Here is a 15,812-nt window from a genome sequence, read left to right as displayed (position 1 = left end):
TCATAAACGGTGGTATATCCAGGCACAGAATATTAGCACTAAAAAGAAATGAACCATCAAGTCACAAAAAGACATGGAGAGACCTTAAATGCATATTACTATGTGAGAGAAGCAGTTTTGAAAACGCTACATATTGTATGATTCTAACTATATGACATTCTGGAAAAAGCAAAACTTTGGGGACACTGATAGGATCAGTGGTTTCCAGGGACTAGAGGGGAGGGAGGGATGAACAAGAAGGGTACAGAGGATTTCTGGGCAGTGAGACCATTCTCTATGAGACCACAACGATGGGTACACATCACTGTGCGTTTGTCCAAACCCATAAAATATACAACAGCAAGAGTGAACCCAAATGTACACTATGGGCTTCGGGTGACAACGAAGTGCCAGTGTAGGTTTATTGATTGTAACGCATGTACCACTGCAGCGCAGGATGCTGACAGTGGGAGCGGCTGTGCGTGTGTGTGCAGTCTGGGGGTATATGGGAACTCTGTGTACTTTCTGTTCAATTTTGCTATGAAGCTAAAACTGCACTAAAAAAAATAAAGTCTACTTTAAAAAAGAGAAAAACAAAAAATGTGGGGTAGATGACCTGACCCACAGGAGGAATCCATGAACTGTTGCACTGAGCATTGCTAGTATGAATAGGCAGAGGTGAGGAAACTGGCTTCTGGACAAGACTGGATCTTGCTAGAGATTATGGGCAAGTGGAGAGGCTCTGTTTACTCTTGCCCCTGCTCTTATCCCCACATACATCATGGTCACTTTTGAGTAGCCAGCAACTCCTCTCCATCCCCACAATAGTGAGAGTCCGCTCTTACAACCTGCTTATCTTGAAAGCAAATTCAATCAGCTATGATACCATCAATTCCAAGGTCCCAGGACCTGAGGCCTGAATTACCAGGACCCACACAAAAGCAGTCCTGTCATGGCTCAGAGACCACCTTCTGTTGGGAAGGAGTTATGATCAGGGAGGTTACTTATCCAGGGGGTGGAGGAATACAGAGGGGCCTAGAATCTTACACGAAACCTCACCATTTCAATATCAAAGCCAAATGGGAACAAGTTCAGCCCTGCTCTAAACTTTCCACAACAGATTCCTAAGGGCCTGAATCTGGCATCTTTCCCCCCCCCGCCCCCCGCCCCAATAGCATGAGCAGAATTAAACAGAGAAGATCAGTGCAAAGAGTTCCTTATCCCACTCTATCAAACTTCCTTGGGCAGATCTCTCTCTCTCTTGGGATTTCAGTTTCCCCACTTGGTTTTAAGCTGTTCTAATTTGTAGACTAATACACTTTTTAGGGAAAAGTGCACCTTGGCTTTTCTCTATTCGCATGAAAAATTAAAGTTAGTAGTGACCTCCTGACCCACTTCCCACTGCCCCCACCAACAGTCACCAAAGTGAAGCATCCTTACACCACCACAGACAATTTATTCTTTATTGATTAAAAATGAATGAAACATGCAGCAAAGTACAAAGTCAAAAAAATAAAAATAAAAATAAAAGGGAGGGGGAAGTCAAATATTTTACATCTTCCATAATCTAGCATACATCATAAGGAGGAACCTCCATTTATCGATACACCATTATTCTGTCCTCCAGATTATTAGAGTATCAGCTGGCTCTAGGATTTGGTTCACAACTTAAGCAAAAAACCCAAACAAATCCATTAGTCATTTAGAAAGACCATACATTTCACAAATAGCATTGGCACATGTTACCTTGTGCTAAGTTAGTCCCTCCCCCAGGGACCAGGGAATCCTGGGGATCCAGGGAGAGAGGTGTATCCTGAATCACCCCTCCTGGGAAGGAGCAAAACTGCTCACTAGGTCACGTGCTGTCTCACCTGCAAAGTTTCTGTTCACTCATTTTTTTTCAGCATCACTGCACAAGCCAGCAAAGCGAGTCCACCATACATCAAGCAGAAGAAGAAATAACACTGTCCTGGGGCTTGGTGTCTGACTCCTAATTCCCAGCAGGGCAAAAGATGAATGGAAAAGAAAGAGAAAGCCCCAGCCCACTTCTACTGTCATGCCTGTCCCACTGCAGTTCAAAGGTAATGGCCGGCTGGAGAAATTGAACAGGGAGATGGGCTGCTGCTTACTTCCAGCTTGGGCTCTCGACCACCTCCAAATAAAAGCTAGAATAGAGTGATGCCACCACCCTTTGGATTCAGAAATAAGTAGACTATGATGGGCTTATCTGAAACCAAAACACAGACTCTAAGGTAAGCCACTAGTCTTGTGCCAAAAGGGACATTACATTTTTTCATAACTTATTCCTACCTTCCTGTCCTTGTTCCCCCAACCCTCTTCTAAAAAAAGAAAGAAAAAAAAGGAAAAAGAAAAGCTAAATATTTGTCCAGTAAGCTGATCAATCTACTCTGTCTCCAGGCTCAGCAGGCTCCCTCCTTTTACCAATCCTGCTGGGACCTTGGGCTTTGGTGTCCGATCCTCTGATCTACTTTCCTCCCAACCCCCATCCCAAAGCATCCCCTCCCTTCCTCTACAACACCCATCCCTTTCCCAACATGCCTTTGTATCCAGGGCAGGTGAAGAAAGCCCACGACTAAAACTACAAGCTCAGAATGAAACAAAAACTATAATAAGTTAGTTGTGGAGAAAGCTTTCAGAAGTGCTCTAAGAGAAAACTAGGTAAAGCAATCCTTTTATTCACAGACCAACAATGCTGGAAAGGGCTCGAGTGATTCTATAAAGATGGGCCAAAGCCCATCTTTGTGTGTCATTTTAAGGCCAGATTGAGGATCCCTTTCATTTACAAACTTGTTAGGGCTATCTGCAGTTAGACAAAGGCTGACTGTGAAACAGTAGGAAAAAAAAGAAAAAATCAATGCCACTGATGATTCACATATTGCATTATGGTGCTCTTTTTTAAACCTAAAGAATAATTTATATTATTTCTGTAGAAAATCAAATGAACACTGTCTACTCAAAAATCCTAAAAGTCACGGCACATGTGGTTTCACTTTCCATCTTGGGTCAGGTTCAGCACACAGGGACCCCCTCCAAAGGGTCAGTGCAGGAGAGGGGGCAGAAGGCACGCCTCTCTGGCCCAGTGCGAGTCTCCTTTATTGCTGTAGGAATCTCAGCCTTGCATTTCCTCATGATTTGGAGGCCAGGCAAATTGATTTTCATGGGAGGATCAAGGAGCAGTTTTTCTTCAATTGTTTTAAGATTTGAAAATAAATACTTCTGCAATGATATGAGTTATGATTTTTCCTGTTCAAAAACCACTGCTGGGGAAATTCTCTTTTACAAGCCATTACTTGATCTTTTCTCTAAAAACAGTCCAAAGTTCCACTTTGAAGGATCCGATGGCTGAAGTTCGATTACAGTCAGATGTTTTGCACCAGCTGAAGTTAAGGCTAGCAACCCTTTCTGGAGGGAGTAATGAAGAGGGGTGCCTGAGAGCAGCTTCAGCAAAACGCTTAGAAACATCATGAACAAAACAAGAACACAGTTTAGGTTGCCTCCATCTGAGGCTGTGCTTCATCCTAACAAAGGGTGTTGGAATTCATATCGGATACCAAAAAACAAAAACAAAAACAAAACCCCACTAAATTAAATTCTCTGGGCTTCAGCTAAACAACCAACTTTTAACTGCTACTTCAGTGGTAAAGGGATATCCCAAGATGCCCAAATCCTCTCAGGTGTGGGAGAACAAGCAGGATGAGGAAGCCCAAGATAGCTGCTACTTTCCACCCAGCGCCATCACTGGAGTAAGGCAAGATGAGCTGATACACCTCCCTCCTGGGCCTTGAGGCACCCGGGCCACTTCTCAGATGGAGGAAGACAGGGGACACGTGCAGTAAGTTTACTAACGGAACTCTTTAAAGGGATGCTGGCCACTGGTGATCCAACTTTTCTTTCTCTGTGGGGAAAAGGGGGAATGATGGCAGGAAAAACATAAAGAAAGACCTCTAAAGCTCTTAGCTGGGAGGTTTGTTGCTGGGTTCTTTGGCAGTAGTGAGTTTAGGCCAACAGAAGCAACAGAGATACGCATGTGTGGAATCTCCTTAGGCCACCTCTTCCAGGGCTGTGTTTTAGCTGATGCTGAGCTGGGCAAATCCTATTAGTTTACCATCATCAGGAATATCCGAGCCTTCGACACCAGATGCCTAAGAACCAAACAAAATGAGAAGCTGTGGCTATTTATAAACAAAATTGCAGGCAGCAACTAAAACTGACATGGGGACTGTGGGAAAGAGGGCAGTGGGGGACAGGTCCCTGGGATACAAACAGGAGGCAGATAAAGGTGTAGGTGGAGTCTGGGTACAAAGGTGGAGTCAGATTGACCAGCAATCTCTCTTGAGGATAAATAGTCAAGGGCCTCGGGTAGGAGAGGGAGAGGGGAAGGGAAGCCAATGAAGGGCGGTATCAACCCAGGGCATGGGGAGGTTAAACAAATACAATCCACCAGACTTAAATATTCTCATCACTCAGGGAATATGGAAGCTGGTCTGCAGAGGCTGCTGGTGTGTACAACGTGAGATGGTTTAACACAGAGGAAGGGATGAATACCAGTTTGAAAGTGACAGATCGATTTGACTGGGGTTCTTCCACAATTTTCTGCAAATTAGCTGCCACTGTAATCATACAAACAGAGAAAGTAATGAGAAGCTAAGTAAATCCACATTTCAACCACATTTTAACAACTTAAATGGTAGTTCACAATCGTCTATGTACAATCAAAATGGAAGCAGAAAGATAAATCGCTCCCTAAATACAAGGTGTTTTTAAAAGCAACTCCAAGCAGCACAAATAAATCTTATCATTGTCAAATTAACTTTCTTTTAACTTAGGAAAGACACTGGGGTGAAAGAGGTATGATTTGCCTATTCATGGGCCAGAAAGCCCTAGACTGGGAATCAGCCAACTATGGCCTTCAGCCTGTTTCTGTTCTGCCTGTGAGCCAAGAAGAGTGTAAAAACAGAGACTGTTACATGGTCCACAAAGCCTAAACTATTTACTTTACTATCTGGCCCTTTAAAACTCTGTTGACTTGTCCTAGGCAATGGTCTTTTAATTCAGTAATATGCACCTGTGGCCCGACTGTGCCTTTTCTTACTTCCTGCTTTTTTTAGGACTAAATCTGTAATGATTTTTGCTTAACTCTTAGCTCCAAAAGGATAGCGTTCATTCTCCAAAATGGATTAGATATGGCCAAGCTTACTCTAACCTGTAACTTCTGTCATCATTTCTACGATCTCCCAGAGACCTGGGTAAGCTTTCACTCACTATCACTGGGGGTCACAAAGAAAACTCAGAAGTGAGATTTTCTTTTTTGTAAGGAAGGAACTGTCCCCAATACCTGTTATTTCAGCAAAGCCAAGAACCATTCCAAGAACCATTAGACCTACTCAGTGGGATCAAAGCCTGATTTTCTAGATCCTAAGTATACAAGCAGAGAGATGGCGACACAAAGGCAGAGCACAAAGTAGTTACCTATTACTAAATCCCTTCCATCGACGAGGCCAGCAGAAATGAGTTCCTGAGAGACACCCTCTGCTGTATCTGCAAGGACAAAGAAGAAGGTGCTCCGTTTCTTGTGCACGCATGTCCCTGCTAACATTCAGAGTGGGTGCTGGCACAGCCAGACCAAAGCTAGCTGTTAAATCCACAGAACCAAGATGGCGGGGGGACTTCCTCCACATAAAGGTTTCTCCTCCCACCAGGATTATCTCAAGTGAGGGACTATCACAGGTCTAGGTAGAGGGCGGAACCTGTATCACCCAGACGGCAAATATCAGCTCAACGTAAAGATAACGTTCTAAATGATGGTGTACTTTAGATGGGTTCTTGCCTTTGTCGGAAGAGCACCTGATAGTGATGCTGCAGAAGAAACTACTAGTCTGAGGACAACCCTGGATGCCAGCCCTATGAGCTCTGAGACGTGATGGTGAGTGTATAACACCTCCAGGGCTAATAAAGCAGAATAATTTAGTCCCAATTAAATCTCTCTCTCTTTTTTTTTTTTTTTTTGGCTACACCGTGTGGATTGTGGGATCTTAGTTCCCCAGCTGGGGATTGAACGTGTGCCCCCGGCAGTGAAAGCGCGGAGTCCTAACCACTGGATCGCCAGGGAATTGCCCCCATAAATCTTAAGAAAACAAACTGTAATCTCTTCTCTTTGCGGGTCATACTCCCAGTTTTTTTTTTTGGTTTTGTTTTTTTTGCTAAAATAATTTTCTTTTTTATTCTGGTGGGTCTTCCTTCATATCTAATTATTATAGGTTGTACTGTCTGAGCAATGGGTATATAACTAGAAACTAAAAAGATGAGGACAGAGTACCATCAATTAACCTCATCTCCAATTGACTCCTTCCCGAGGCCTGAACACCGATCCCCTCAGAGGGAACGGGAGGACCTCTGGGGAGGGGCTGTGCACATACATTTGCCAAAGACCAGCGATTTGAATGAGTACCTTAAAATGTGACTCTGCCTGGCTTTAAAAAGGAAAACAGATACATCTCTGTACATGTGCATTTGTTCTCTGCATTTGAGTGAACTGCTCATGATACTGAGACAGCAGGAAGACTAAGCGTGGCACACAGGACGGATACCAGCTGGCTGCGGGCCACTTCCCAAATACGAATCCTGAGTAACAAAGGCAAGAAAGAAAATAAGCCTTGTCCCTGGGAGAAGTTCACGGCCAGAAACTGCAATGACAGGGCTCAGCTTTAGCTGGGAGGGAGGGGACTGGAAGCCTTACTGCTTCTTTATTGTCATGGAGGACAACCACGTTCAGTGATAAGAGCAGGAACTCTGCACTCCGAAAGATCTGGGTTTGAATTCCAGCTACACCTCTTCTCAGCTGTGGGAACTGCAACCAGTTACTTCACTCTCTCTAAGCCTTGATTTCATCATCTATGCAGTGGGGACAATAATCTTTCCTTAGGGGGCAGTTTTGAGAATTTAATGAGATACTGATTAGCACAATGTCTGCCATACAGTAAGCAGTAAATTAGAGTTATATTCAATACTCTTTGTATTATACTAGGTTTTCTAAATGAGGTAGTAGTAAATAAACTGCATTTTAATTTTATTCATATGCCCCCCAAAACCTCTCGGCCAGGAACATTTTTATCACCCTTTAAGAGGAAAATATATCTAGAGGACAGAAACTTCTCACACATTTCCTTAAAATGACAAATGAGCAGTTATTTTGTTTTCAATGTTTTGATGCCTCACCTCTCCCAGGAGTAAATTCGAATCGAATATCATTTAGTTCTTTTTTTGAATTCCTATGAAAGAAAACAAAATGTATAAAATAAATGTCTGAATTTATGCATTCAGGGTCCGCCCACATATATCAGGAAAGCTATGCCAAGAGAAAGATCTTTCTGTCCCATAGACTGTATGATTTGTCCTAATGAGCTCACACTGAGGGCTCAGAGCAAACAACTCAGAGTGATCATCTAATTGTTCTACAACCCTTTTAATTTATGTCCTTCACCAGTCAATATATGCCCATGCCCATCCTTATTCCCACTAAGATGATCATATTAGACTAAGAGGAATATCTGTATGAGCACAGGGAGGTGTGATTAACATGATACAGGATGCCCTTTTCTTCCTTATCCCCACTCCTACCCCCCACACCCCTATGCCTAGGAGAGTGCCTTGCCCACCACTGGTGATCAGTCTGACTAGACTCATAGAATGAAACACATGATGCTTCCCCAAATTCCACAGGGGTTCAGAGGAGAAGGATAAAGAATATACAGAGTGGGATAATGAGGAAAAACTTTAGAAGTAGTATTTTAGATAGGACTTAATGGATAGGAAGGATTTGCGTGGGCAGAGAAGACGGGGAAAGAAATGGGGCCCATACTGGCAGCAGAGTTAATATAAGGCTCCAGAGATTAAAATGTGACTGGTGAAAGATAGTTACATAGATTGCACACCACACCAAGTACTGAGATAAACTAAGCTCCCTGGAGGTTCTGGTTAAAGATGGAGAAATTAGAATATTATGTCTAAAGGCAGACATGAGTGATTACTAGGACCCAAATCCATTTTATCTAAACAGTTCAGGGAGCTTAGGTCTATCTGACACATACTTGATGTTACTGAAATTGTGCTTAAAATATAGTTATCCAAATCCAACACATCCTGCCCCACAGTGATTTTCTCCCTCATGTTGTCTCTTTGCACTTGTCTACACAGACTTACACTTCTGCATGTCTACTACTGAAACTTGTTTTTAGCTATGCTAAGTACACAATACAAATCAACTTCCAACACAGACTTGATTATTGCATTTCATTTTCTCTTTTTCTCAGTATCTTAGCGCAATAGCTAATACTGCTGTACTTAGTCTGAAAGCTGAATAAAATGAAGGTCAAGTGTTCATTATCACTTTAGTGATGTGACTGTCATGCCAAGCACAAACACCTTCAAAGATAACAATATGCTAAACTGAACTGCCTAGTCATTTAACTTCAAAGTCTTCATAAGTGAGAATAAGAATCTAGCCTCCTCTTCCATAAACAAGTCTGGAACACAGTCCACTAAAAAGCACCCTTCAAAAAGCTAACTACAAAGCAGAAACTAACACACCATTGTAAAGCAATTATACTCCAATAAAGATGTTAAAAAAAAAAAAGCTAACTACATCACTTACAAGTATCCTCTCCCCTCCTGAAGCACATGTCAAATAGAATTGTTATACTCTCTATTAACTGCTGTAAGCTTTCAAAACAAAATTTTGAAGAGAGACAAATAACATTCTTTGTGTACAGTTAAAATAGGATGAGATTACCAAGACACTGTATTAATTCAGAACTATTTGAGTCCAGGTATACAGAGTAGGCTTCTATAAAGAAAAGGTAACCAGATCTGCTTTCTTCACATTTATGGCATAATTTCATTACTGTTAGTGGTAAAATCAAAACATTCCCCAAACAGTCTTGCTGCCTCTACTCTAATTATGGTCATACTGAGAAGATGACTAGGAATTCACAAGTGGAAGGAGGAATGAGTCAATGCTAATTCAGGTCCTCACACTACTGCTATTATTTCTGAGGGAAATAATACACCCACAAGCAAACACACACGATCCTATCCAGTTACTCTCAGGCATGAACTACTAGAAGGGGAGTAACTTTCAAATAGAAATCAGCATATTCAGAGTATTCAGAAAACAACAGAATGTCTACTTACCGTAATCTTAGTACTAGACTGATTGGGATCTTGGTTTCTTGTGAACCTGCTCCTGAAGACAGAGCCTAAAAAAGCATTGAAAGGTATAAAGTCACTGCCTGGACTATTAAGCATGGAGGTGACTAATGCTCATCTGCAGAAGAATCGTCCACTTGGCATCAATTTTCTTCATCTCCAGGTGTGGCCATCCTAGTCCCTAGGACACTCCCTGCTGCGGGAGGACATGTACCACAAGGCAGCAACAAGAGCTCAATGTCAAACATAATGAGAAAGATAATTCTCAAACCCACACGAAATTCCATACACAGCCACATTTAATTTTGTATTTTTCAGACCTCTCTTCCTCTATATAAGCATGAAGAACACGAAGCTGGGTTTTTCCCTTTAAAAAATCTGCCAGTGGCAACACATCTGCCAGTAAGGTCTAAACTGGCTACCCCGCACAAAACCACCCACCCTGGAGGTTCCAGATCTTTTTTTTTTTTAATTTAAACAAATATTTTATTTTATTTATTTGGTTGCGCCAGCTCCTTAGCTGCGGCATGCATGTGGGACTAGTTCCCTGACCAGGGATTGAACCTGGGCCCCCTGCATTGGGAGCATGGAGTCTTAACCACTGTGCCACGAGGGAAGTCCCTCCACATCTTCTAATGACCAAACTAATCCTCTCTGAAAACCATACAGCTGTCCCTTGCCTTACAGAGTATATACATTCTATTTAAGTCGTTTATAAAACAAATCCAATCTTTCCATCAGTTTTCATAAGACAACTGTACCTTTTCCCATATGATGGGCAGAAATGGAAAACTTGGGCAAAGAAAAGGTAAATGAAGTTAGAATGTGACTAACTGGAAGAGCTCAGAGCAGTGATCTCCAAAGGCAGAGAACCACTGGGATGCAGATGAAAACAGTGCTCCGGGGACGGGGCGTGGGGGACGACGCACCCTGGGTGAGACAGCCTTCCCCAGCGATCCGAGAGGGCGAGGGAGAGGGAGCGGGAGCCGTGGGGCGCCAGACCCCCCAGCGCTGTCCCTCCTGAGTGCAGGAGCCACCGGGGCACTGAGCCGCCTCAGTGGGCAAAACCCCTCGCCTTCGTGTGAGGAAAAAAAAGGCTGACAAGAAATTACTGCCCCCCCCCAACTTTTGCTGTTTGAAATATTTCCATCATTAACTTATTTTGTTGCTAAATGAAACCTGTGTGATCTTTGTTAAACTCTTATCTGCATACATTTAAAACCGTGAAAACAGATTTCTAACTTGTTTCAAAATCTACCAGGACATCACCCTCATGGCACCAGGCGGCGGTCCACGTTAGCCTCCACCCTCTGCCTCCACCCGGATGGCTGACCACGAAAGAAAGCACATCCCTGCTGTACCTGAGGCTCCGCGGGGGTCGGCAGGGAGACTTGAGTTGGCTGTGCAGTCATCTGCCCAGCTGGCTGAGGTAGATGAGCAGAAATCTGTTCTGGAACTTGGAGTAAAGTACCCACAGGATCAGTTGTTGAAAACAGCTGTAACAAAAACACACACACAGTGCTGCTTAAGCTGAGAAGAAAGGGAGGCGGGCCTGCTGACAGGCAAGCACTGCCGCAGAGAGACTTTTTAAAGTAGTCCTTGTGTAGTGAACCAGCCCATCTCTACATCCCCAAGACACACCTATTTCAAATGGAAGTCAAATATCTCTATGCTTTTTAAATTAATTAATTAATTAATCTATTTGTTTATTTTTGGCTGTGTTGGGTCTTCGTTGCTGTGTGCGGTCTTTCTCTGGTTGCGGTGAGCGGGGGCTACTCTTCGTTGAAGTGCGCGGGCTTCTCATTGCGGTGGCTTCTCTTGTTGTGGAGCACAGGGCTTTAGGCATGGGGGCTTCAGTAGTTGCAGCATGTGGGCTCAGTAGTTGTGGCTCGCCAGCTCTAGAGCGCAGGCTCAGTAGTTGTGGCGCACGGGATTAGTTGCTCCACGGCATGTGGCATCTTCCCGGACCAGGGATTGAACCCGTGTCCCCTGCATTGGCAGGCGGATTCTTAATCACTGCACCACCAGGAAAGTCCCGCTTTTTTGTTTTTAAGAACTTTTTGAGGTATAATTTACGTCCCGTGAAATTCACTGGTATTGCTGTTGTTACCAGCTTGCGGGGGGGCAGCGATTGTTCTGTGGGAACCACGGTTCACCTGGGTCGAGGACCCTTACTTCTTCTGGCTGTGCTCAGCTTCTGCGTGCCTCGGATCTTGTCCAGCAAGCCAGAGACGAAGGCCTCAGTGGGTTTGTAACAGTCAACCAGCAGCTCCGTGACCCTGGCAGCTCGGGTATCATCGCTCTCCATGTCCAGGAGTTCATCCACGTCAATCTCCAGTTCTGGGATCTCTTCTTCCTGGCAGTCCTAGAGGTGAGTGAGCTGCTCCAGCATCCACTCCTCCAGGTTGAGGCGCCTCCGTAGCTCCTTGCAGTGCTACTCGACCGTGACCGTCCCTCGGCGCCTCACTGGGCCCTCATCGTCCGCGCCGCCCGGGCCCTAGCCTGCAGCCCCAGGGGGGCTCTGAAAGTAGACGCGGGACCCTGGGCCACCACTCCCCGGTCCAGGGGCCGGAGCCACCAACACCATGCCCCCTGTGGGGCCGCTGTCCGCCAGGGCGGCCGCCAGGGCCAAGTACGTGCGTCGGGCCCCTCCCTGCGCCGCCACCTCTGGGACGCCCGCCAGCTGCCTCGGCCGCTGGCTCAGGTTAGCTCGTGATCTCGTCTCCACATGGCTCCGCGGCGAGGGCGGCGCCGGCCTACAACTCAAGTGATTTTTAGAGAATTTCTACTTCTGTAAACATCCCTACAATCTGGTTTTAGAACACTTCCATCAACTCTTCCCGTGCCCATTTACAGTTAACTCCGGCTCCCCCACCCAGCCCTAGGCAACCACTGATCTACTTTCTGCCTCTATCAATTTGCCTTTTGTGGACATTTCATATAAACCAAATTTTATAATATGCACTCTTTTTGTGTCTGGCTTCTTTAACTTAGTTTTTGAGTCAGTCATGTTGTAACAAATATCAGTAGTCCACTTTTTTTTCCTTCTTCAGAATAGTAGTTCTTTGTGTCCTGTTTATTTTTAAATACATCTATTCTATCCCCTTTGCCCAGCAAAATAGCACCTACAAAATACAGATTTAGTATATAGTATGAAATTATAGAAATGACATTTTTCTATGTTGGGGACCTTCCATTACTTATAAAAAAAAGAAAATCAACCAATGGTTCCTTAACATAACTGCAATGCTTTTCAAAATGGATGTGAAGCTTTATAACTAACATAGACATTAAACATTATTTTGCATGTTTGAAAATTTTAGTTATGTAATGGGGAAAAAAGATCGAAGTTGAGTACAAATTCAAGTTAAACATACTTAAAATTATAAGGTAATGGGGAAAATGATATCAATGTAATGGCCAAAATTTAGAGTTAAAAGAGGAAAAAAATTAGAAGGGCAATGAGAGGTCTAATAGCTGTTATCATATAAGCAAAACAAGGAGACAAGGAAGTAAAATTTTGTGTTTACTTAGCTTCACATAAAGGAAACCAAAAGTTAGTCATTGGTTCCAGTTTTTGATAGAAAAACCGAACTTTAAGATTAGTTTTGAAAATGCTTAAAACTATTAGCACTATTTCAAAGAGACAGCTTCCAAATTGCATACACATATATGTATACCTATAATCAAGACAGAAAGGTTATACAAAACAAAGTAATGAGAGGATGTGAAGAGACTGGAACCTTGTGCATTGCAGGTGGGAATGTAAAATAGTACAGCCGTTATGGAAAACAGTATGATAGTTCCTCAAAAAATTAAAAATAGAATTACTATATAATCCAACAATTCCCTTCTGGGTATAGACCCAAAAGAATTGAAAGCAGGGACTCAAACAGATATTTGTGTGGCCATGTTCATAGCAGCATGAGTCACAATAGCCAAAAAGTAGAAGAAACCCAAATGCCCATTGACAGATAAATGGTTAAACAAATGCGGTTCACACACACACACAAATATGGAATATTATTCAGCCTTAAAAGGGAAGGAAAGAGGAAATTCTGATACATGTTACATAGATGAACCTTGAGGGCATTATGTAAGTGAAATACACAAGTCAGAAAAGGACAAATATTGTATGATTCCACTTTTATGAGGTACCTAGAGTAGTCAAATTCAGAGACAGAAAATAGAATGGACGTTGCTAGGAGCTGGGGGGAGGAGAGAATAGGGAGTTATTGTTTAATGGGTACAGAGCTGGTTTTGCAAGATGAAAAGAACTCTGGAGATGGATGGTGGGGATGGTTGCACAACAGTGTGAATGTACTTAATGTCAGTGAACTGCACACTAAAAATGGTTAAGATGGTTAATTTTATGTTATGTGTATTTTATCATAATTTAAAAAACAACAACAAAGTTATGAGCATGAGACTATGATTATGAGCATGTACAAGTTCACGTGGAGAGGCTATTTAGGCAAAGGAACAAGGAGGAGACTAAAAAGAATAAGTCTGGGTAATATGTAAAATACCCTTCCATTCAATTTTTGAGAAACTAGGAATCAGTCAAGATAGGTTAAGTTAGAGCGTAACAAATAATCTTAAATTCTCAGTAAATTACAAGAACAAAAGTTATTACTTTTTTGAAAACATTTTGCTTGTTTTAGAATTATTTTCCTTTTTTAAAAAACTGAAGTATAATTCATCGACTTACAATAGTATATTAGCTTCAGGTGTACAACATAGCGATTGGTATTTTTATATATTAAAAAATGATCACTACAATAAATCTAGTTACCATCTGTCACCTACAAAGTTATTACAATATTATTGACTGTATTCCCTATGCGGTACATTACATCCCCATGACTTATTTATTTTTTATAACTGGAAGTTTGTACTTCTTTATCTCCCCTACATATTTCACAATTCCCCTCACGCCCCTCCCCTTTGGCAACCACCAGTTTGTTCTCTGTATCTATGAGACTATTTCTGTTTTGTTTGTTCATTTGTTGTTTTTCAGATTCCACATATAAGTTACATCATATGGTATTTGTCTTTCTCTGACTTATTTCACTTAGCATAATACCCTCAAGGTCCATCCATGTTGTTGCAAATGGCAAGATTTCATTCCTTCTTTGACTAATATTTCTTTCTTTTTTTAAAAAAATATTTATTTATTTATTTGGCTGCCCTGGGTCTTAGTTGTGGCATGTGTGATCCTCAGTTGTGGCATGTGAACTCTTGGTTGCGGTATGTGGGACCTTAGTTCCCCGACCAGGGATCGAACCTGGGCCCCCTGCATTGGGAGTGCAGAGATCTGGCCACTGGACCATCAGGGAAGTCCCTGACTGAGTAATATTTCATTGTGTATATATACATATATATCATATCTTCTTTATCCATTCATCTATTGATGGATACTTAGGTTGCTTCCATATCTTAGCTACTGTAAATAATGCTGCAATGAATACGGGATGCATATATCTTTCTGAATTAGTGTTTTTGGGAAAATACCCAGAAGTCGATTTGTGGGATATATAATTGTATTTTTAATTTTTTGAGAAACTGTTTTCCATAGTGGCTGCACCAATTTACATTCCCACCAACAGTGCACGAGGCTTCTCTTTTCTCTATATCCTCACCAACACTTGTTGTCTTTTTGATAATAGCCATTCTGACTGGTGTGAGGTGATAAAGTTATTTCTTGCACACACTTCAAGTCCATCTGTGGCCAGCAGAGGCTAAATTTGGTACCTAAATTTGCAGCAGGGATGCAGGTCATGATGGCAGGGGCAAGGGAACCCAGGGAATCACAATGTGGCTCTTCCTTCTGCTCACATTTTATTGGCCAAAGTAACTGCCACGGCCATGAGTAACTTCAAGGGGCAGAAAAATGCAATTCTACAGCATACCAAGAAGAAGAGCCAGAAATCTTAGTGAATAGCAGTTCTAATTCAAGTTGTCAGATGCTAGCCTGTAATAAGCTGAGGTACAGTATTTTCAGTCTTAAACATAATCCTGTACATAATTATATTACTATATATACAAATGAAGTGGAAAAAATAGTTACTTTTAAGCATGTGGCAAGAACAAATTGGATTAAGAGCAAGACATGTGTGCCATTAAACCAAATATTGAATACTCACGAGATGATTATTTTCTTTAGGTAAGGAGCATAAGGCAGGCCAGCCTAACAGGCGTCTGTTTAGTAGGATTCCCTATCACACTGAGGCAGTAACTATAGACATCAGAATCTATTTGACAAGAGGCTGAGGAAAAAAGTCCAAAAAGCAAAGGCAGCATATGACAGATTCCTGGACAGGCTAATGCAAAAAGACTAATTTCCACTTTAAGCAGCCCAAGATAAAAATAGCCGTTCATAAAGTCAAGCAAGCAAAAAAGAACATTCTGGGTTCTTAGGCCCACTTTTAAAATGAGTGCAATGGCACCATTTACTGTAAAGATCCATTCAAACTCAGAATCGATAGCTCTAATAAAATTCGACTGGCATAAGTTCCCATTCCCGTTTAGGCACATACCAAAAAGTGTGCTTAACATTAAAACCAAACCAAAACAAAAGCACATATACTTTAATGATTCAATAATCA

At 42.4% G+C, this 15,812-nt stretch overlaps 1 protein-coding gene and 1 pseudogene across 2 annotated transcripts in view; both read right to left on the bottom strand.

Annotated features, from left to right (window-relative positions):
- Positions 1 to 1,434: 1,434 nt before the first annotated feature.
- Positions 1,435 to 15,812, bottom strand: part of OXSR1 (oxidative stress responsive kinase 1) — a 101,253-nt gene continuing 86,875 nt past the window's right edge. Inside the window, exons 13-18 of the mRNA XM_082663061.1 lie at positions 10,566 to 10,700; positions 9,190 to 9,254; positions 7,216 to 7,268; positions 5,470 to 5,538; positions 4,546 to 4,610; positions 1,435 to 4,142 (exon numbers count right to left, since the gene is read on the bottom strand). Of these exons, the coding sequence (XP_082519187.1) occupies positions 4,068 to 4,142; positions 4,546 to 4,610; positions 5,470 to 5,538; positions 7,216 to 7,268; positions 9,190 to 9,254; positions 10,566 to 10,700 (462 nt within the window). The 3' untranslated portion in view covers positions 1,435 to 4,067. The remainder of the gene's footprint in view (positions 4,143 to 4,545; positions 4,611 to 5,469; positions 5,539 to 7,215; positions 7,269 to 9,189; positions 9,255 to 10,565; positions 10,701 to 15,812) is intronic.
- On the bottom strand, positions 11,357 to 15,725 carry LOC309829074 (protein phosphatase 1 regulatory subunit 14B-like; annotated as a pseudogene). Its single transcript has 2 exons — positions 15,661 to 15,725; positions 11,357 to 11,960 (listed from the first exon to the last, which is right to left on the bottom strand). The product of its transcript is annotated as a protein phosphatase 1 regulatory subunit 14B-like (transcript).

Source organism: Grampus griseus (genome assembly GCF_964374135.1).
Source record: "Grampus griseus genome assembly, chromosome: 10".
NCBI lineage: Eukaryota > Metazoa > Chordata > Mammalia > Artiodactyla > Delphinidae > Grampus > Grampus griseus.
Note: the sequence above shows the minus strand (reverse complement) of the source record. Positions and strands in the feature narration are given on the sequence as shown.